Below are 22,973 nucleotides of genomic sequence, written 5' to 3'. Positions count from 1 at the left end.
GCACTAGGGGACACAGGTGGAAACTGAGTGCCCAAATGAGCCACAGAGATATTAGAAAGAACTTTTTTAGTGTCAGAGTGGTTGACAAATGGAATGCATTAGGAAGCAATGTGGTGGAGGCTGACTCCATACACAGTTTCAAGTGTAGATATGATAGAGCCCAATAGGCTCAGGAACCTGTACACCTGTTGATTGACGGTTGAGAGGTGGGACCAAAGAGCCAGAGCTCAACCCCCGCAAGCACAACTAGGTGAGTATATTCCATCTTCCAGTACTGATGTTAAGGACTGTCTTACAGTTAACTATCCACAGTCTCTGTACCTAAAGTCTACTAATTCCACTGACGTTAATGAGATTCTAAATGAGAATCTAGCGAACCGCGCTAATCAACAACAACAACAAGAAATAACCCTCCTCCGCGAGGATTTTAGAAACTGCAAGGCTAGCCAAGACCAACTACAGCATGATTTGAATGATCTCCGTGAGGAAAACAACCTTCTGAAAACTGATGAAGCCATAAAAAAACAGGAGGAAGCTCTCAGCAAAATGACTGCATGTATCAGTACATTTTCAGCCCAACGTTCCGTCTCCCAGGATGAACAAGACCAGCAAAAGCTGCTAGACTCTGTTATTGTGTCGTCCCAAGATATACCTGTGGAACATGAAGGTGAAAATTGTGTCGAAATAGCTCAGGATCTCTTAAAAAACAAATTGCAGCTCAATTCTAAACAAAACTGACGTTATTGCTGCCTACAGAGTAGGCAAAAAGAATCTATCAGGTCAAAACCAACGGAAAATTCGCCTGAAGCTGTCTTCCCAGTTCACGAAATCCCATCTAGTCCGGACAGCTGCATCCCAACGGAAGGGATTATACATCGAGTGCTTGACTAGGAATAGACAGCAACTCCTCTACCGCCTGCGTCAAATCCGTCAACAAAACCCAGATGAGATTCATCAGTGCTTCGTTAGAGATGGACTGATAAAGGTGAGAAAAACCGCAGAGGGCAAAATGTTTACAATTACTAAAGAAGAGAACCTCAACACTTTCCTCTCCCAATGTGGTTTGTCTCGCCTTATTATCACTCCCAGTGAATTAACTTAATTAACCCCCTGTCAACTAGTGGGGCTAGGTATCCTAAGTCTCCTTGTTTCATTTTCTGACTTAATTTTTAACTCACTCTTAACTAGTCATTTACTGAAATTATTTAATTGAGTGCATTAATAGTTCTTCAGGTCTTATTAATTATACAGTCATAACTGAACTATTTATAGTTAATAATCATTAGCTTAAATTTGCCTATGTTTATTATTCAACTGTTCTTTGATTTCATTTATTACCGAGGTTGCCTAGCCTCGCCATGCTCCCTTACTCCATTGTACCCCTGGCTTTGCCTGCATCTCAAATTGCAAATTGTTACTTACAGTGTACCTGAGAGTACTTGTAAGCAATCTACCTCATTTTTCATTTTTGCTCAATTTGTTTTTGTATTGCTTAGTCTTGTTTATATTTTTGTTTTGTATTTCTATAACTTGTGTTTTGTATAGTCCATGTTTATATGTTTTTTCTTAAATCTCATTTATTACCTAGGTTGCCTAGACTAGCCATACTCCCTTACTCCATTGTACCCCTGTAAGCCCCTTGTAAGCTAACTTTTTTTTTTGTTTTTTTTTCATTTTGTGTTTGTTTTGTACAGTATTGTGTACATATTTTTCCCTTTTTTATAGCTTATTTCTACCTTGTAATTTGCCTTTCTTTCCTTGTTTTTCCTGCAATCAGCTTTTTTTATGCAGGCAAGTATAGACCCAGAACTTAACCTCTTATCCACTATGACAATAATCACTTTAATGATCTAAATTGCAGATATTTTGCAGCACATGATGTAAACAATGTATTAACTCATAATCACAATATCTCTGTAATCAATTTGAACGTTAGATCCCTAGGTAAACACTTCGATGATGTTAGTGCCTTGATTGAAACTATTGACAACAAATTCTCTTTTATTATACTTACTGAAACATGGTTGAAAGAGGATACTACTGAACTCTTTAACATGCCTAACTACTCAGCAATTCACAACTGTCGTCAACTTCAGAGAGGTGGTGGCACTGCTCTTTACTACCACCAAGAACTAACATGCTTAAAAGAAATTAGAACTAGAGACTGCTATGGGGAGTATATCTTCGCCAGCTTCAGAGTCAAAGGTGCCGAGTCTGTCCTGTCTGTGGATGCAGTTTATAGAATTCCTAACACTGATGTGTCCGAATTCAACTCAAACCATAGAAATCTAATACTTGATAACAGACAGAACAAAAACCACCTAATTATCGCAGGGGACTTTAATATTGACCTCTGCGAGCCAGAACACCCTACTGCTGTTAGCTTCCTGAACTGTATGAATTCCTGCTTCCTCATACCCTTAATCACTATAATAATAATAATAATAATAATAATAATAATAATTTTTATTTAGGCAAAGGTACATACATAAAGAGATTTTACAAAGTTTGTTGGCTTCATAGATAGAGCTAGTACATACAATGCCTAAAGCCACTATTACGCAAAGCGTTTCGGGCAGGAAAAAACACTAATGACTAAAGCTTAAAACTAATGGGTAAAAAGAATAAAATGTGTTGAGTACAAATAAAAATAATGGTAAAAGAGGGGGGAACATTGTTGAAAAAGCAGCACAAATACAATTTCAAATTATTACATAAAATTACATTCAAACAGCGTTGATTTGGAAAAAAAAAAAAAAAAAAAAAAAAAAAAAAAACATACATGGGTTGACAACAGAGGGGTAAGGTAGGTTACAGGGAATTTATTAGGTATAGCTTCGTTTTTAACTTAAACTGGTTGAGAGAGGTACAGTCTTTAACATGGTTGGGAAGGTCATTCCACATTCTGGGCCCCTTGATTTGTAGAGCATTTCTGGTTTGAATAAGTCGTACTCTAGGAATATCAAAACTATTTATTTCTGGTGTGGTGCTCATGGGTTCTGTTACAACCTTCTATGAAGCTTTTGAGATCAGGATTGGCATTATAGTTTAGCGTTTTATATATGTATAATACACATGAGAGAATGTGCAGTGACTTAATGTCTAACATATTCAGAGATTTGAGTAGGGGTACCGAGTGATGTCTGGGGCCAGAATTGGATATTGTCCTAATAGCAGCTTTGTGTTGAGTAATTAGAGGACGTAAGTGATTTTGGGTAGTAGAGCCCCAAGCACAAATACCTTAGTTGAGATATGGATAGATAAGGGAGTAATAGAGAGTCACCAGGGCAGGGCGTGGTACATAATATCTGATCTTAGAAAGAATGCCCACAGTTTTTGAAACTTTTTTTGATATGTTTAGAATGTGTCCCTGGAAATTCAGCTTGTGGTCAATGAGAATGCCAAGGAATTTGCCATCTAATTTGTTACAAATTTGGGTATTGTTTATTCTGAGATTTATTTGATTAGAGGATTTATTGCCAAACAGAATATAGAAAGTTTTGTCAATGTTAAGGGTGAGTTTGTTGGCAGTTAGCCACAGATGGACTTTATTTAGCTCAGTATTTACTGTGGCATTTAGAGCAAGGGGATCAGGACTGGAGTAAGTAGAATCACTGATAGCACTGCCACGACTCTAGATCACATGTGGACAAACATAACCTCTCCGCTTACTTCAGGTATAATCACCGATAGCACTACAGACCATTACCCCACATTTCTCTTAACTAACATTAGCAAACCACCTCTTGAGTCAAGAGAGATACGTTTTAGACTGCACAATGAAACTGCTATAGACAATTTTATAACTGCTGCTGATAATGTCAACAGGGAGTCCGAGTTAGGTAACATAGAGGACATCAACCTAGCAGTACAATCTTTTCTTCAAAAAACTCTTAGCCTTTATAATACCCACTGTCCTATGCTTTCAAAGCAAGTCACAACCAAAAGGCTCAACAATCCCTGGCTTACAAAGGGAATACTTAAATCTATTAATTAAAATATGACCTTGAGAAGAAGTATAGGTTAGGAATTGTCTCCAAAGAATTCTCAAAGAATTACTTATTATTGCTATCTAAGATAATTAGACGAGCCAAAACTAAATACTACGAAGATAAATTTACCCAAATAAAGAGCAACATTAAACAAACTTGGAGCACAATTTCACAAATATTGGGATCAAAGAAGTCTTTAAATAACAAACCAACTCTCCTGTCTAATAACGATGGTCAGCTTTCAGCCTCTGATTCTGCTATTGAGTTCAATAGGTTCTTCTCTTCCATTGGTTCATCCCTTGCAAATGATATTCCATCTTCCAGTACTGACATTAAGGACTATCTTACAGGTAACTATCCACACTCTCTGTACCTAAAGCCTATTAATTCCGCTGATGTCAATGAGATAATCCTTTCCCTTAAAACCAAGTCTGGTGCCCTTGAGGAGATACCAACTTTAATTTACAAAAAAGCCTCCAGATCTTTAGCCCCTGCTATTGCATTGTTCTTCAATAAGTCACTTGAACTCCAAAAATTCCAGATATTCTAAAAAAAGCGAGAGTAACCCCTGTCCACAAATGTGGTGATCTCACAGATGTTAACAACTACAGACCTATATCAATCCTGCCTAACTTGTCAAAAATATTTGAAAAACTGATCTACAAGCAGCTTTACTCTTATCTAGCCAAACACAAAATACTTAGCTCTTGTCAGTATGGTTTCAGACCCCAAAAAAGCACTAACGATGCACTTATTAGTATGATTAACTTGATTCATGCAGCTCTTGATAAAAATGAGTTCCCTGTTGGGTTATTTGTGGACCTGCGTAAGGCTTTTGACACTGTCAACCACCAAAACCTTCTTCTTAAATTACATCATTATGGAGTCAGAGGACACTCCCTGCAATGCCTCAAATCTTACCTTACTGACAGGCTCCAGTATGTTTCTGTGAATAATTCAATTTCTCCCACCCTACCCACCAACATCGGTGTTCCTCAGGGCAGCATACTTGGCCCTCTCCTCTTTCTCATCTACATTAATGACCTTCCAAATGCCTCCCAACACCTCTAACTAATTCTATTTGCTGACGACACAACCTTCATTTACTCCAGTCCTGACCCCCTTGCTCTAAATGCCACAGTAAATACTGAGCTAAATAAAGTCCATCTTTGGCTAACTGCCAACAAACTCACCCTTAACATTGACAAAACTTTCTATATTCTGTTTGGCAATAAATCCTCTAATCAAATAAATCTCAGAATAAACAATACCCAAATTTGTAACAAAATAGATGGCAAATTCCTTGGCGTTCTCATGACCACAAGCTGAATTTTCAGGAACACATTCTAAATATATCAAAAAAGTTTCAAAAACTGTTGGCATTCTTTCTAAGATTAGATATTATGTACCCCGCCCTGCCCTGGTGACACTAGTACTCCCTCATCTATCCATATCTCAACTATGGTATTTGTGTTTGGGGTTCTACTACCCAAAATCATTTACGTCCTCTAATTACTCAACACAAAGCTGCTATTAGGACAATATCCAACTCTGGCTTCAGACATCACTCGGTACCCCTACTCGAATCTCTGAATATATTAAATATTAAGTCACTGCACATTCTCTCATGTGTATTATACATATATAAAATGCTGAACTGTAATGCCAATCCTGACCTCAAAAGCTTCATTGAAGGTTGTAACAGAACCCATGAGCACCACACCAGAAACAAATACAGTTTTGATATTCCAAGAGTACGACTTAAACTAGAAATGCTCTACAAATCAAGGGACCTAGAATGTGGAATGCGCCTCCCAATCACTGTTAAAGCCTGTACCTCTCTCAACCAGTTTAAGATAAAAACGAAGCACTACCTAATAAATTCCCTGCAACCTACCTTACCCCTCTATTGTCAACCCAAGTCTGTTTTTTTAAACAACGCTGTTTGTCGACCTAATTGTATTTGTGCTGCTTTTTCAGCCATGTTCTACCCTTTTTTATTTTTATCTTCATTTGTTCTCAACACATTTTATTCTTTATACTCAATTAGTATTAAGTTTTAGTCATTAATGTTTTTCCTGCCCGAAACGCATTGCGTAATAGTGGCTTTAGTCATTGTATGTACCAGCTCAATCTATAAATTTATAAATTTTTGTAAAATCTCTTGTATGTATGCACCTTACGTGAATAAACATTTATTTATTTATTATTTATACTTGCGCCTCCTGCCTGCCTCACTTCCCCTCTCCAGACTTGCCTCCTACCTGCCTGCCTCACTTCCCCTCTCCAGACTTGCCTCCTACCTGCCTCACTCCCCCTTCTCCAGAATTGCCTCCTGGCTGCTACCTCCCCTTTCTCCAGACTTGCCCCCTGCCAGCCTCACTCCCCCTTCTCCAGACTTTCCTCATGCCTGCCTCAATTCCCTTCTCCAGATTTGCCTCCTGCCTACCTCACTACCCCTTCTCCAGACTTGCCTCCTGCCTGCCTGCCTTACTCCCCTTCTCCTGACTTGGCTCACTTCCCTCTCCACTTGCCTCATGCCTGCCTCACTTCCCTTCTCCAGACTTGCCTCCTGCCTGCCTCACTTCCCCTCTCCAGACTTGCCTCCTGCCTGCCTGCCTCACTTCCCCTCTCCAGACTTGCCTCCTGCCTGCCTCACTCCCCCTTCTCCCGAAATGCCTCCTGCCTGCCTCACTCCCCTTTCTCCAGACTTGCCCTCATGCCTGCCTCACTTCCCCTCTCCAGACTTGCCTTCTGCCTGCCTGCCTCACTCCCCCTTCTCCCAAAATGCCTCCTGCCTGCCTCACTCCATTTTCTGCAGACTTGCCTCCTGCCTGCCTCACTTCCCCTCTCCAGACCTGCCTCACTTCCCCTCTCCAGACTTGCCTCCTGCCTGCCTCACTCCCCCTTCTCCAGAATTGCCTCCTGCCTGCCTCACTCCCCTTTCTCTAGACTTGCCTCCTGCCTGCCTCACTTCCCCTCTCCAGACTTGCCTCCTGCCTGCCTCACTCCTCCTCCTCCAGAATTGCCTCCTGCCTGCCTCACTTCCTTTCTCCGGACTTGCCTCCTGCCTGCCTCACTTCCCCTCTCCAGACTTGCCTCCTGCCTGCCTCACTCCCCTTCATCCAGACTTGCCTACTGCCTGCCTCACTCCCCTTCACCAGACTTGCCCTCATGCCTGCCTCATTCCCCCTTCTCCAGATTTGCCTCATGCTTGCCTCACTTCTCTTCTCCAGACTTGCCTTCTGCCTGCCTGCCTCATCCCCCCTTCTCCAGACTTGCCTTCTGCCTGCCTCACCCCCCTTCTCCAGACTTGCCTTCTGCCTGCCTCACTCCCCCTTCTCCAGACTTGCCTTCTGCCTGCCTCACTCCCCTTCTCCAGACTTGCCTACTGCCTGCCTCGCTTCCCTTCTCCAGACTTGCCGCCTGCCTGCCTCACTCCCCCTTCTCCAGACTTGCCTCCTGCCTCCCTCACTCCCCTTCTCCAGATTTGCCTCCTGCCTCCCTCACTCCCCTTCTTCAGACTTGCCACTTGCCTGCCTCACTCCCCCTTCTCCAGACTTTCCTCATGCCTGCCTCACTTCCCTTCTCCAGACTTGCCACTTGCCTGCCTCACTCCCCCTTCTCCAGACTTTCCTCATGCCTGCCTCACTTCCCTTCTCCAGACTTGCCCTCATGCCTGCCTCACTTCCCTCTCCAGACTTCTCTCATGTCTGCCTCACTCTCATCACCAGGCTACCCTCCTGCCTGCCTCACTATCATCACCAGACTTACCTTCTGCCTGCCTCACTTCCCTCCTGCCTGCCTCACTTCCCTCATGCCTGCCTAACCATCACCAGACTTACCTTCTGCCTACCTCACTCTCGTCACCAGACTTACCTTCTGCCCTCCTCATTTAAAGCGAGCCTGTAGACTGCTGAACAAGCAGAGTAGAGCACAGTGTAGGCCACCAGCTCCAACCACACCAGTTTGTACACACTTCCACGCCATCTGTGAAAGTTATAATATTGACATACCACATTTCATCATATACAGAACTAGTTATTACACTGATATACCATATTACCCTGGTATAAAATGTATAGCATAGATACGGCTTTTGCACCACCTCCAATCCCCACTATGTATGGTTCTAAAGATGGCTCCAGGGGAATATATTTATGCAGGGACTAGTGTATTTAATGTGACCTATAAAAATGAATGAAGCCATCACATTTAAAACAAGCTTGATCTGAACAATTCCATTTCAGAAGAAGCTAGGGAACACCCCCAAAATAATAATTACTACACATTATCTTTCAGGAGGTTTGAATTTGCCCAGATGCCTTTTAGATTCTACAAAACAACATGACCTTCCAAACTTTCATTGAGCAGGCCATCTGGTTTTATCCTTCTGGTTTCCCTAATTTAACATCTCTTTTTAATAAACCACTCTGTGGCAATTCATCTTCAAGACCTCTGACCCTTCTTCCACAGCTTGGCAGCAGTATCCACCATATTGAAAGCCAAGCCTATCAAGCTACATAAATTTTTTTGGTGGTAAATTTTGGCCAAATATTCATCCCACACTTCTATATCCCTTGAGACTTGTGTACCATCCTGCATGGGCAGGATAGGTATCCAAGATACCCTTGATGTGGTCATTTGAGTCAGGTAGTAATCAAAAACCTTAAGCAAGAGTTCACTAAGCTCTCTCCCCTTGCCCATCTATCCTCCCCAATGCTCTGAAAACCTGCTTTGAAAACAGTCCTAAATCAGTCCATGATACATGGAAACCTATCATGTTCTGCTTGACAAACTTGACACCAGTGGAGACCAATTGCATATATTGTGTCTGCAATATCTTATACAAAAATGACAGGGATGGGGAGGAGCTTAACCCTTCAATTGCGCATCGCATCATATGATGCTTTGACCGACTTGCAGTAAATTGCGCATCGCATCATGTGATGCTTTGGAGTACTACGCAAGATTTAAACGGCACGTGGATACACGGGGTTCACCACACCTTCATCAGGGCTCTTGTAAACAGACGCCATTTTTTAAAAAAATCGTGGGCCAAACTCCCGGGTGTTAGGGGCCTCAGTATTGAGTCAGCTACCAAGCCTGACGCACGCAGCATGAACTCACAGCACTGCTGTACAGCTTGTGACCACAGCATCGCCTAAAACTGCCATAATATACTTGTTCATGCTATTATGTAGCGATGATATTATTACAGAAGACCCCTGACTGTGATAAAACTGACCAGGGTTCTGATAATAGCAGGATTGAGGTGATATTTGGCGCTGTGCGCCATGGAGGGAGGAGTAATGCTGTGGGAGGGAGGATGGTGGCGTTATCTTTCGAGTGTGTGTGGCCACGTTTTATTGACTGCACTCAGCATACCAGCATAGTGGTTCGCTATGGTGAACACAAATGTAGATACTTAAATATAACGTGTGTATAGTGTGAGATAACAGCGAGAGTAGGAGGTTGGGAGCCGCCATTTTGGTGAGGGAGGAGCGTCGTCTGCAGGACTTACCATGTTGTTTACTGATGACCACGATGGTCTTTGGGCACCATACCAGTTTACTTGTACAAGTATGGTGAATAAAACTGGTAGATATTTATATATAATGTGGGTATATAGCGTAATAACACCACAAACAGTATTGTTGTAGGAGAAATATTAGTGCGTCTGGCCTTGAGGGCGGCCGCCACCAGCTGACTGTGTGAGTAGCTATGTCTTTGTGCCTTTACTCACCATACAAGCTTAGATGTACAGTTATGGTGAACAAAACATGTAAATACTTATATATAACGTCTGTATATAAAGGCAAAAACAGTATGGTGGGTGGGGAATGGTGGCAAGTCAGGTGAGGTGAGGTGAGGTGAGGTGAGGGAGGGAGTGGCAGCCAGTGGCAGCCAGTCACTGCCTGCCACTGCCACTCAGCATACCAACTTAGTGGTTCGTCATGGTGAACAAAACATGCAGATACTTATATATAACCTGTGTATATAGTGTAATAACCGACAAAGTATTTGTTCACTGTTTGATGAACATAATTGAATCAACAATATGCACACCATATTATACAGGGCACACCACCATATACAGGGCCTTGTAGCCTGGTGGATAGCGCGCAGGACTCGTAATTCTGTGGCGCGGGTTCGATTCCCGCACGAGGCAGAAACAAATGGGCAAAGTTTCTTTCACCCTGAATGCCCCTGTTACCTAGCAGTAAATAGGTACCTGGGGGTTAGTCAGCTGTCACGGGCTGCTTCCTGGGGGTGGAGGTCTGGTCTAGGACCGGGCCGCTGGGGACACTAAAGCCCCGAAATCAACTCAAGATAACCTCAAGATAACCATATTTTTGAGTACAGCGATGATTCACTCATTTTATTATATAAATATATCACACTACACACTATTGAATAATATTACAGCAAAAAAACTACGAAAAATCAATCAGAGACATTGAAATAATTAGGCAATTATCTCTCTGTGGAAACTCCAGCCTGACAGCTGGCGATCAAGAGACCGCTTGGGACGCACGCTCAGTCAGCGCCTGATTTTTGCCAGAATTCCCCGCCCTATAGTGGGCAATATATGCCACTTACGATTTTTTTATTATTTTTCCCGTGATCAGTGAACACAAATTAACAGGTTAGGAAGAAAAAATAATTTTTTTTTTTTTTTTTGGTATGCGCCTGTGGGTGTCAAATGGTATATAGCTATGCGCCATTTAAGGGTTAAGGTGGGTCCCTGGGTGGCCATTTGTCCTAGTCTCTGGTTCTCTCTACATGTTTTTAGCTCTGAGAAATTGAAATGTTTCCCTGCTTGGATACTATGTTCCTATTATGTTCCTAACTCTGTTCTCCTCTCATTAACAGCCAGGTCTCAGCCAGGCCCGAACCTGGGAGGGAACCAGATGGGACTTCTGCCAGTTCACCAGGGACCCGAACCCAGCTAGCTGGGAAAGCACCATACACCTAGCGAGCAGACACACGGACAAACTGGGAGCCCAAACCAGCCAGTCGTCAAGGTAAGCCAACACCCAAACCCCTGAAAGACGCAGACGGGCCACCACGTCCCAGGTATGACGTGTGAACATGCGAGGTGCCAGGTTCAACCCGAATGAAAGACAATGAAAACGGCAACTCTGATACCCCACAACAAAACCGAGCCAGTCCCTGAACCCAGGATGGATTGGAACATGTCAATAAGCATCCTTGAGGCCCAGGGTCACCATCCAAGCACCCGGCTCCAACAGAAGCCGGACTTGGGACAGTAGTCATCTGAAAGGAGGGGTAAGAAACCCAAGAATTCAGATGGGACAAGTCCAGAATGAACCACAGGTCCGCACAGTCCCGTTTCGGAACTGGAAATGGGCGAGAAACCCATCTGAGAGACGACGCCGATGTGACCACCCCCTAGCACGCCCACTCCGAGATGACCTGACAGCACGTCAAGAGAACAGGCCTGCCCTGCCAGACCCAAACCCCCCGAAGGAGAAGGAGCCACCCAACGTCAACGCAGGTCGCGAGAAACGACCCGAAAAGCCCACAAATTGTGAAACCAGGTATGAGCGAACAGAGCAAGCCTCCCCCCATCCCCCCCCCCCATCAATGGGATGAGCCGCAAAAGGGCCGACGCCCCTTACGAGAACCCGACCTGCGCACAGAGCGAACACCGTGTTGATCAGACGCAAACGGCTCTGAAGGAGGCACCAGCTCTGGCTCCGAAACTGGCACCAGTGGCCTACTGGTGCCAGCGCCAGAAGAACCCACCCGGGACCCATGGACAACCAACAAGTCGAACATCGGACGGCAGCTGGACGATGCCGCCAGTATATACTGCTCGACCGCAGTGGTCGCAAACAGCAAAGGACAAAAGGGCAAACACAACTTACGAGCCAGGGGCCCAAGCGGATTCCAAAGAGGAAGCAAGCACAACCTGTCGTCACTTAAGACGTGCAGCGAAAAACCGCGACAGTTCATCCTGCAGGATCGGCACAAACAGTTTCAAAACTGCAGATGATGCACGAGCAGCTGAGAGCAAGGCACCAGACCCAGGAACGTCCCAAAGCGCCTCTACATCCTCCACAAGCCAATCCGAGAACAGCTCCAGCAGGAAAAAGAAATGCAAGACCGAAGCCAGCAAGCTACAAGCACACAAGTCCTCGGTCACAAGCGCAGCCGACAAGGGGGGAACCTGCGCATGAAGCTGTAGAGCGCCAACATCCTGGAGAATGGCAGAGCAAAAAGACACTCATTAAGGTGTTCAAAGTCACCCCCCAAGGTAAACCTGGACCACAGTCAACGCTTCATGCCACTCAAGCGTGCAGGTACAACAGAAGGTGTCCCATGCATCCAATGAAAACAACTGGCAGTCCACAAGCCAGAACTACTTCGGAACCTCATAACAGACTCAGTATGGAGACGAAGATCCAAACCTGAAAGAAGATGGTTCCAATATAGAGGCATACTCTGGGTCACGCAGGAGGTAAGCTGCAATTGCCGTCCGCACCTCCCCAGGCGAGACACGGGAGGCAGAAAACCTCTGGAAGGACGGAACCGAAGGACCTGTAGGGATACAGAACTGAACCTGGGAAGGAGCCAAATCTAAATCCAACTCGTATGCAAAGAGGGGAAAGAAAACCTCACTCATTGTAACAGTAAGCCCCGCTCCAAGGGTCGGAAAATCCAGGCAGGGTCCAATGGAGTGCAAGGCCCCCAAGTCAGCTCGTCCCCATCCCCGGGAACCCCTTGTCAGGCCCTGGGGGCGAGTTGTCCTCCAAAGCCCTGGCTTCACAAAAAAAACCAGGGTGGCCAAAATAGCAGGAACAGAGGGGGGGCCCACTGGTCAGACCCCAGAGCTACAGCAGGAGGAACAGACTCGAATGCCTCTGTCACCACCCTGAAAGGGGCAACGCCTGAAACTGTCTCAGTCTCAGAAACCTCTGAATCCTGCCCCGACCCTGAAGCCCCTCACACAATTAGGAGCCAGAAGCAGGGGGGGGGGGACCGAATGAACCACAGAAGGGGAAGAACGAGAGGGCGCGGCCTGAACCAAGGCCGACGCGACCAAGTCCCCAAAGTCCAGGTCCCTATAAGCAAAACGGGACAGCCTAGGGGCATTTGGGGAAGCAACCAATCTAGCATGTTGCAGCCACCTAAAACGAGCCTGCAACATTAGTCACCTGCACCCGAATAACACCATCAATAGACTGGGTGAAATCTAGTCACAAACAAGCAACAATGCTCGCAGGACTCAGGGTCGAAGGTGTCACTGACTCAACAGGAAGCATGACAGAGGCAAAAACTATGAGTGTCGCCTTGAGACAAAGGGACAGAGCAACTCTCAAACTCGCACACAGTGAGAGGGGACTCAGGGGTCCTATCCATTGAACCCAAGTGCCCCCACGGGAAACCCCGCAGGGGCACCTGCTAACCAGCGCCGAAAGCTACCATACAAACTGCTAATGCTGAACCCCCGGGGACGTGTCCACTCATGAGGGCGAAGGGGGGGGAGGGGGGTACCACCAAATAGAAAGTAAACCCTAGTATAACAGGGGAAGGGATACCAAGGCAGACACCCCACCAGACAAAAACAAAATGAAAAGAAAAGCCTCGCAAGAAGACAGCATACCCAGAAGGAACAGAGCCAGCCGCTGTTATAGGTGAAAACTAGCTGCGTAGTACCCTGCACCCCTACCAGTGGTGTAGGGGTGCAAAACTACCACTTACCCCAAGGTAAACAAGGGTGAAAAACCCCCAGAATTCTCGGGGCAGTCAATCACCGAGCAGCAAAAGACCAACAGAGGTAGACCCAAGGTGATTTGTGGAAGAGAACCCCAAGCCCCAAGGGCGGTATTTAAAGGGCGCACTCAGGGAAGGTGACCCTAAGCACATGCAGCCTGAATACCTGTGAATATTACTCCCAGCTCACCCGCCACTGTAAGAGCAGTACTGATCCAGAGAACAGCACAACACAAGAGTCTGGAACTGAAACCACACGACCATGCCATATCACACCAGCCAAAGAACTGGGGTGTGGATCACCGGTGCGGGGATCTGGAGTTCCCCCTTCCCAGGGAGGGAGGAGCTGCGCAGACGTATGGCGCACAGCTCGTGTAACATCATGCTCATTTGCTCCTCGTTTTCATTTGAGGGAGTTCTGTCCACTCGTTTGTCTATTTTCGTTATTTTTAACCAGGATAGGGGTTTGGGGTTGGGGAGCTTACTTTTCTGGGTGTCTGTCCCGGTCGATGGCAGATATAGAATGCTGCAAATCACATGTGCATTTTTATAGGTCATAGCTCCTCATGCCTCTGAGGAGGCCAGGTTCTGGCTCGTGGTCCCCGGTAGGCCTAGAACTCCACCCACATTGATGCCAAAGTTAGTGGTACTGTATATTCACATCAGCCTGGATAGCTCCGGGGAACTGTAGGGGCTCCCCCCCAGAAAATTACCAAAATAATAACATCACAATTAATACAACAAGAAACAGCACAAACAGGTATAAAATAATCCCCAACAAAATAGAGCACAAACATCAACACCAACATTAAATTTCCACTACTTTGTACAAACACCTTGAGCAACATCGATCAACATTACTATAACACATACAGCCACCAACAAGCTTACACAAACACTATCAGTAACAAAAACAACCAGAGAACACAATGCACACACACACACCTGAATAAGAGTCTCCAGAAGTTGCCAAAGCCATGGCAGTCGGCTACTTCAGAGGTATAGCTCACTGTCATGGTGGATGGAGCCCCAGTGCTGGAGCTGGCAGCACCTTACAAACTGCCAGTAGCTCTCCAATTTTGGGAGAAGGCAAGAGCTGTAAGGGGTAGAAGCAGGAACCACAAGAGAGGGTTAGAAACTACCAGGAAGGGTCAGGGGGGTGCTAGTGGAGGGTCAAGGGCAGCAAATGGAAGATCAGAAGAGAATTAAAGAATAAGCATAAGTTGAGGGTCACTTTATGTTGGATCAAAAAGATGGGTTGCAGCAGGCGCAGCAGCGAGTCTTGGCGTATGATGGGGTATCACGTCGCTGTGGTAAGCTGGAGAGACTAACTGTGCTGGACACAATGATATATGACAGCTGACTGCAGGAGTGCCGAATGTGCAAGGTATATATATATATATATATTCCTGTATTAATGTGGTCAGCTGCTGGGGCCCTGAATCATGTGGTGGTAGTGGTCAACTGCTGGGACCCTGGATCATGGGGTGGTCATGGTCAGCTACTGGGGCCCTGGATCATGTGGCAGTCGTGGTCAGCTGCTAGGGCCCTGGATCATGTGGTGGTTGTGGTCAGCTGCTGGGCCTGTGGATCATGTGGTGGTTGTGGTCAGCTGCTGGGGGCCGTGGATCATGTAGTGGTCGTGGTCAGCTGCTGGGGCCATGGATCATGTGGTGGTCAGTTGCAAGGCCGTGGATCATGTGGTGGTCGTGGTTAGCTGCTGGAGCCCTGGATCATGTGGTGGTCAGCTGCTGGGGCTGTGGATCATGTGGTGGTTGTGGTCAGCTGCTGGGGCTGTGGATCATGTAGCGGTCGTGGTCAGCTGCTGGGGCTGTGGATCATGTGGTGGTTGTGGTCAGCTGCTGGGGCCGTGGATCATGTAGCGGTCGTGGTCAGCTGCTGGGGCCGTGGATCATGTGGTGGTCAGTTGCAGGGCAGTGGATCATGTGGTGGTCAGTTGCAGGGCCGTGGATCATGTGGTGGTCAGTTGCAGGGCCGTGGATCATGTGGTGGTTGTGGTTAGCTGCTGGAGCCCTGGATCATGTGGTGGTTGTGGTTAGCTGCTGGAGCCCTGGATCATGTGGTGGTCAGCTGCTGGGGCTGTGGATCATGTAGTGGTCGTGGTCAGCTGCTGGGGCTGTGGATCATGTGGTGGTCGTGGTCAGCTGCTGGGGCTGTGGATCATGTGGTGGTCGTGGTCAGCTGCTGGGGCCCATGGATGTGTTCAGGTCATGCAGGTTCATCAGTCTGTAATGAGAAACAAGCTCTTAATTAATGTTGTTCTCTAGCAAGTTTTACAGGACTCGATATATTGCATATAATGTCAAAAATTCCCAAAACATACAAATTCTAATATACCAAGTATTAAATGCTGTTGTTTCATTATTATAGTAAACACAAATTACTTTAGGTAATCATTCAAAGAAATTAGGGAGTTGTAAAGACTTAGAAAATGCAATCTTGCCACATTACCCCATTTCTATTTATAAACTAAGTTATTTATTTAGGTATAGGTATATACATTGAAAATGAGTTACAAACATAATGTCAGATTAATAGATAGAGCTAGTACATACAATGCCTAAAGCCACTTATCTATAAAACTTGTATTAAATAATCCTTAAACTACCAGTCTGGAGACCAGAATAAATAAAAAAGTGTTTTCCAATACTGAAAATAATTAAATAATCAATAAAATAAGCCCTTCCACCCGTTTGCCCATAAATGGACGAGAACTAAACCAATCTCGTAACACATTTCTTGATCCAGGATGGCGAGGAGATGCCATTAGTATAACAATAGCTGCCCTGCCTCACAAACATGTTGGCATGAGCAAAGTTGAATCCTCACGATAGTCACAGCTGCTGAGGACACTAAGAGTCTAGAAACATCAGCACGACTATAGTATACATTGGGGATTACTCCAGCACCAGTTAATATGCTTAATAATTTGGCTTTATATGTTTATTAATATTAATCATTTAAGTTACAGGGACAGCCACACGGAACAAGTAAGAGCCTACTCCATATTCAGTGTTCCAAACTCTGTACTCCTCTCATTATACTATGCACTAATCTATCCCTATTCCTATCTTAAATATGGTATCTGTGCATGGAGTTCTATCACTGCAAACTACCTCAAGCCCATCATCATCATATAACAAAAACCTGCTATCAGAATAATAACAAATTCTGCTTTTTGACAACACACATCCCCTCTGTTTATATCCCTAAACATGCTAAACATTAACTCACTCCACACATTCTCTTGTGCCATTTCATGTACAAAACCTTCCTAAGTGCAAATCCTGATCTGAAACTCTTCCTTGACAGATATAACAGAACCCATAGTCACCACACCAGAAATAAATATATCTTTGATATCCCCAGAGTCAAACTAAATCTGGTTTGGCTTTTTGGTTTTATTCAAAAGTAAAACCAAAAAGTATCTAATTTCATTCTCATAGTATCCTATCTAGCGTTTCAAACTCGCACTGTATCTTGTGCTACCCTCTCCTCCAATATGTGCCTAAGCCATACAACTTCACTACTGCAATCACTCCTATCATCTTATATCATGATTGTTGTGTTAAATGCAAATTTTGCTACAATGTATCTAGAATTAATCCTAAAATTATGCTACAATGTACCTGTTGATAATTCTCAAATTTTACAGTAATGTATCTGTAATGTACGGTTATGTTATGTTGTTGGGTAGATTAGATACACAGTGTTTAGTGAGTTTCATATTTATTTAGTAGTCCGGGATACAGCAGTGTCGTAGACGTTGAGACGGAGCTTGGAGCAGAGAAGAGAGCCGAGTGTGGCCGGAGTCGCGGAGCTCTATGTCGTAGAGTGTTGTAGCTGGATGCGGTCCTAGTCTGTTGCCTGTTCTCTGTCAAAGCTGTAGCGTCTTGGAAACTATTAGAACTGCCTACGCCAAGTGCTACATTCTTGACTGGAAATTGTACTGTTTGCTATTCTCAAATGACTTGCATATATACGGTGACTACACCTCACAATAAGATAGGAGGGTGGAAAAACTGTTACCTGTAAATAGGGATAGGACTATAGCTTGTGTAGTTAGTGCTAATTAGTTATACCATCAAGATGATGAGATAATGGAGCAAGTATAAGTTTACTCGCTACATATAGTAAGAAAATTTTAAGAAAATTAATAGATGTGTGTTAACATTCTTCAAATTTATCAACAAATTTCCTACTTAAAATTATCTGTTAGGTTAACCTTTTAGTTGCGAAAGATATCATATGATGCGTTGAGTGACTTGCAGTAAATTGCACTCGGCATCATATGATGTTTTGGAGTACCGCGCAAGATTTAAACGGCCCGCGGATACACAGGGTTCACGACACCTTCATCAGGGCTCTTGTAAACAGACGCCATTTTTTTTTTTAAATTGTGGGCCAAATTCCCGGGTGTGAGGGGCCTCAGTATTGAGTGAACAACCAAGCCGGATGCACGCAGCATGAACTCACAGCACTGCTGTTCAGCTTGTGACCACAGCATCGCCTAAAAATGCCATAATATACATGTTCTTGCTATTATTTAGCAATGATATTATTACAGAAGCCCCCTGACTGTGATAAAACTGACCAGGGTTCTGATAACAGCAGGATTGTGGTGATATTTAGCGCTGTGCTCCATGGAGGAGCACAGTATGAGTAATGCTGTGGGAGGGAGGGAGGGTGGTGGCGTCATCTTCTGACTGTGTGTGGCCACCTTTTATTGACTGCACTCTCCATACCAGCTTAGTGGTTCGCTATGTTGAACACAATTGTAGATACTTGTATATAACGTGTGTATAGAGGATATAAACAGCAATAGGAATAGGTTGAGAGCCACCATTTTGGTGAGGGAGGTGCATCGTCTGCATGACTTATCATGTTGTTTACTGGTGACCACTATGGTCTTTGGGCACCATACCAGTTTACTTGTACAAGTATGGTGAATACAACAGGTAGATACTTGTATATAATGTGTGTATATAGCGTAATAACACCACAAACAGTATTGTTGGAGAAATATTAGTGCGTCTGGCCTTGAGGGTGGCCGCCACCAGCTGACTGTGTGAATAGCTACATCTTTGTGCCTTTGCTCCCCATACAAGCTTAGATGTACAGTTATGGTGAACAAAACATGTAAATACTTATATGTAACATCTGTATATAAAATCAAAAACAGTATGGTGGGAGGAGAATGGTGGCAAGTCAGGTGAGGTGAGGGAGAGAGTGGCAGCCAGTGGCGGGCTGCCACTGGCTGCCACTGCCACTCAGCATACCAACTTAGTGGTTCGTTATGTTGAACATGAATGTAGATACTTATATATAACGTCTACATATAGTGAATAAAAGCAAAAACAGCATGGTGGGAGGAGAATGTGGGTGAGTCAGGTGACTTGAGGGAGGGAGGAAGTAGCAGCCAGTGGCTGGCTGCCACTGCCACTCAGCATCCCAACTTAGTGGTTCGTTATGGTGAACACGAATATAGATACTTATATATAACGTCTGCATATAGTGAATAAAAGCAAAAACAGTATGGTGGGAGGAGAATGTGGGCGAGTGAGGTGTTGAGGGAGTGAGTGACACGCTCGAACGCTCATCCGCTCCTGACGACCCTGCTGCCCCTCCAACTTTATCAGCTGCTCCTTGAGCCCACAACATCCCAAACATGATGTAACAACCCCAGAAGGCAGCTAAGTACCCAGTGACCTAAATGTGACCGAAATATTCGACAAAACCTAACCTAGCTCATCTTGACCTCATTAGTGTTGCTCCCTGGAGGAAGCTAACCTGTCGTTTGCTGCTGCCATATCAACGAGTCTACCCCATCTGCTGCGTACATCTCTGCTGCTACCATGCAAAACAATTCTAAGCTCGGCAAGGCCGCAAAGAATGATAGCACACCTATCAGGATGAACCCAACCAGCCAAGCTAGCAACAAGAATAATGCGGCTGTCTCCCCCTTAGTGGCTACCAGGGGGAGTACCGACCCTCCCTGCGTCAACAATAACAAACCTTCCCAGCTGATTGAAGCGTCGTCACTGACTCGAGCTTTACAACAGTTATGTAACCATATGGAGCAACTTAAACGAGCTGCCTCCCCATGTTCTGACTTTAAGCGTCTCGCTAATAATCCATGGCTCAGATTATTGACTCAAATACATGATGACCAAAAGTCTATAATCCGAGAGCAGTCGGACCTGATAATGAAGCTTCAGAGTGATGCTTTGGCCATGCACAAGATTAACCAAGATCTGTCTGCCAGAGTCGGCCACCTCGAACAGGAATTAAGCTCTCTTCAGATCTCGGTTACTAACTTTAAACCAGCAGAAACCTCTAAGAAGCAAGAAGAGATGCTACAAAAGTTAGAGAACCATTTTAACTCCCTACAACAGCAACACACTGCAACCAAAGACGAATCAGACCAACTTAAGCTCCTTGATTCTGTCATCATCTCATCACATGATTTTCCCCATGAAACTGACAGAGAAGACTGTACTGCCATCGTGATCCAGGAATTGCGTACTAAGTTGAATTATTCAATCGAAGCAAGAGACATTAAGTCAGCTTATAGAGTGGGTACCAAATCATCTGGTACAAACAGAAAGATACGGGTGAAGTTAGATAGCTGCTCCCGCAAGTCAGACCTTATCACTACTGCAGTCGCTAGGAAATCCAATGTTTATGTGAACGAATGTCTTACCAGATTCAGACAAAATCTCTTATTTAAACTACGTGGAATTTGCAATAGATCCACTGCTATTAAACATTGTTTTGTGCGCGATGGTAAAATAATAGCTAGGAAGACTGACTCTGGAAAAACTTATGTCATAACCACTGAAGCACACCTCACTTCCTTCCTGGATGACTGTGGGATATCAGCTGAATAACCAGAACATAATTTGTAGTCTCACATACAACCAAAGTGTACTTAAGCTCTGCCTTTCCTTTCCAAAGGTGTTTATTTTTATTTTTATTTTATTTTTTTTTTCGTTTGTCATCTTTGCCTGTTTTATACTCTGAATTATTTGTTCTTAGTTAATCCCCTTGTCACTAAACCTAGGGTTTTTTATTACCCTGTTAATTAACCATTACTAAGCTAATTATCTTCAAGATCATTTTTTTTTTTTTATTATTATTTTTCTTATTATTTTTTATTTTACATTTATATTGTCAGTCTCTACTGATTTTTTGTTTTTTATTTTATGTAACTTCTGTGTCCTCCCTGGCTATCTATTGGATCTTTATTTTACTTCTAAATTGTTACTATTTTATTGTATTTGCTTTTATTCTTGTGTTTTGCTTTATCGTGTATCTTGTATCGTGATCCCTCTGCATCTCTATGCACACTGATATTGATCCTGATCAAAATCTTCTGTCTCATATCTACACCAACCAGCACATTGATCATCATTATTGCAAGTATTTCACAGCACACCAGGCTAAAAACAAACTTCAAAATAGCACCTGTCTATCAGTTTATAACCAAAATGTTAGATCACTTGGTAAACATTTTGACGATTTAAATGCATTACTCACAGCAATAGGTACTAACCTATCGTTCATTATTTTAACAGAAACTTGGCTAAATAAAGACTATACCCAACTCTACAACTTAGCTGGTTATAAAGCCATTCATAACTGTAGGCCTAATAAAAAAGGTGGTGGCACAGCTATATATTACCGAGATACATTTATCTGCAACAGTGTTATTAGTGACAGAGATGACTACTGTGAATATACTTTTGCTCAGTTTACAATTAAATCCCTTAAATCCTCTTTGACTATTGGAGCCATCTATAGATTTCCCAATACTAACATAGCTTCTTTCTCAGACAACCTAAGGAATCTTATTATAAACAACAATCTCAACTAAAAACCACATCATTCTTGGAGGAGACTTTAATATTGACCTGGGTCAACAAAATTGCTCTCAAGTTGACTATTTCCTTAACAGCATGAACTCCTGTATGCTAATCCCCACAATCACCAAACCTACCCGAGTCACTCAAACATCAGCCACTACCTTGGACCACATATGGACAAACATAACAGCTCCCCTTGTATCTGGTATAATCTACGACAGAACAACTGACCACTATCCTACCTTTCTCATAGCGAACATGGACATAACACCACCAAAAATCAAGAAACTTTCATTTAGGCTACACAGTGAATCAGCTTTAGACAATCTTACAGAGGCACTTTACAATATTAACTGGGATTCTGAATTCAATAATACCCATGATATAAATTCATTAGCTAACCTCTTCCTCTCCAAAACTCTAAGCCTCTACAACCTTCATTGTCCCCTTCTTACCAAGCAAGTAACTGACAAAAGATTAAACAATCCATGGCTCACAAGTGGCATTCTCAACTCAACAAGAAACATGAATATGAAAAGAATGTTAGGATTGGCCTAGTTTCAAAGGAAGTAGCTAAAAGGTACTCATCAATGCTTACCAGTATCATAAGAAAGGCAAAACTTGCATATTATGTGAATAGATTCAATGAAGCAAAAGGCAACATGAAAAGCACTTGGAAAACTATCTCTAGTATCCTAGGAACTAAACAACACTCACATAACCAAATAAAATTCTACAAGGATGGGGATATACCGTCAACTGATTTAGAAATGGCAAATGAATTTAATAGTTTCTTTTCATCAGTTGGTGCTAATCTTGCCAGTAAAATCCCACAGACTCAGACACATATTAACACATATCTCTCAGGCAGCTATCCAAACTCTCTTCTCCTTTCACCAATCAGCCCGGCAGATGTTGTGTCCATCATACATTCTCTAAAAACCAAGGCAGGGAACACCAGTGAAATTCCGTCCATTGTGTACAAGAGAGCCTCCCATGCCCTTGCCCCACCCATAGCACTACTGTTCAACAAATCTATAGAGTGTCACACCTTCCCTGAATCTATAATCTATAATCAAATCTAATTTGATTACACAAAACTATAGAGTAAACTAAACACAAATCTATAGTGTGTCACACCTTCCCTGATATCGTCAAAAAAGCAAGAGTAACGCCAGTCCATAAAGGAGGCAATCCGGCGGACATAAACAATTATAGACCGATATCAAATCTACCCATTCTATCAAAAATATTTGAAAAAATTATTTACAAACAGCTCTATTCCTACCTCGTAAAATTCGACATACTCAGCCCCTGCCAGTTTGGCTTCCGGTCCCAAAAGAGCACCAAC

The 22,973-nt window shown here is 43.8% G+C and overlaps 1 protein-coding gene across 2 annotated transcripts in view; it reads right to left on the bottom strand.

Moving 5' to 3' along the window:
* LOC123755354 (bestrophin-2) overlaps positions 1-22,973 on the bottom strand; it is a 394,846-nt gene that overhangs the window by 312,092 nt on the left and 59,781 nt on the right. For both annotated transcript variants that reach the window (XM_069327625.1, XM_069327626.1), the window contains exons 2-3: positions 14,682-15,983; positions 7,872-7,982 (exon numbers count right to left, since the gene is read on the bottom strand). In XM_069327625.1, the coding sequence (XP_069183726.1) occupies positions 7,872-7,982; positions 14,682-14,752 (182 nt within the window). In that variant the 5' untranslated portion in view covers positions 14,753-15,983. The remainder of the gene's footprint in view (positions 1-7,871; positions 7,983-14,681; positions 15,984-22,973) is intronic.

This window comes from Procambarus clarkii, chromosome 20 (genome assembly GCF_040958095.1).
Source record: "Procambarus clarkii isolate CNS0578487 chromosome 20, FALCON_Pclarkii_2.0, whole genome shotgun sequence".
NCBI classification, from domain to species: Eukaryota; Metazoa; Arthropoda; class Malacostraca; order Decapoda; family Cambaridae; genus Procambarus; species Procambarus clarkii.
This window is presented reverse-complemented; position numbering and strand designations above follow the sequence as displayed.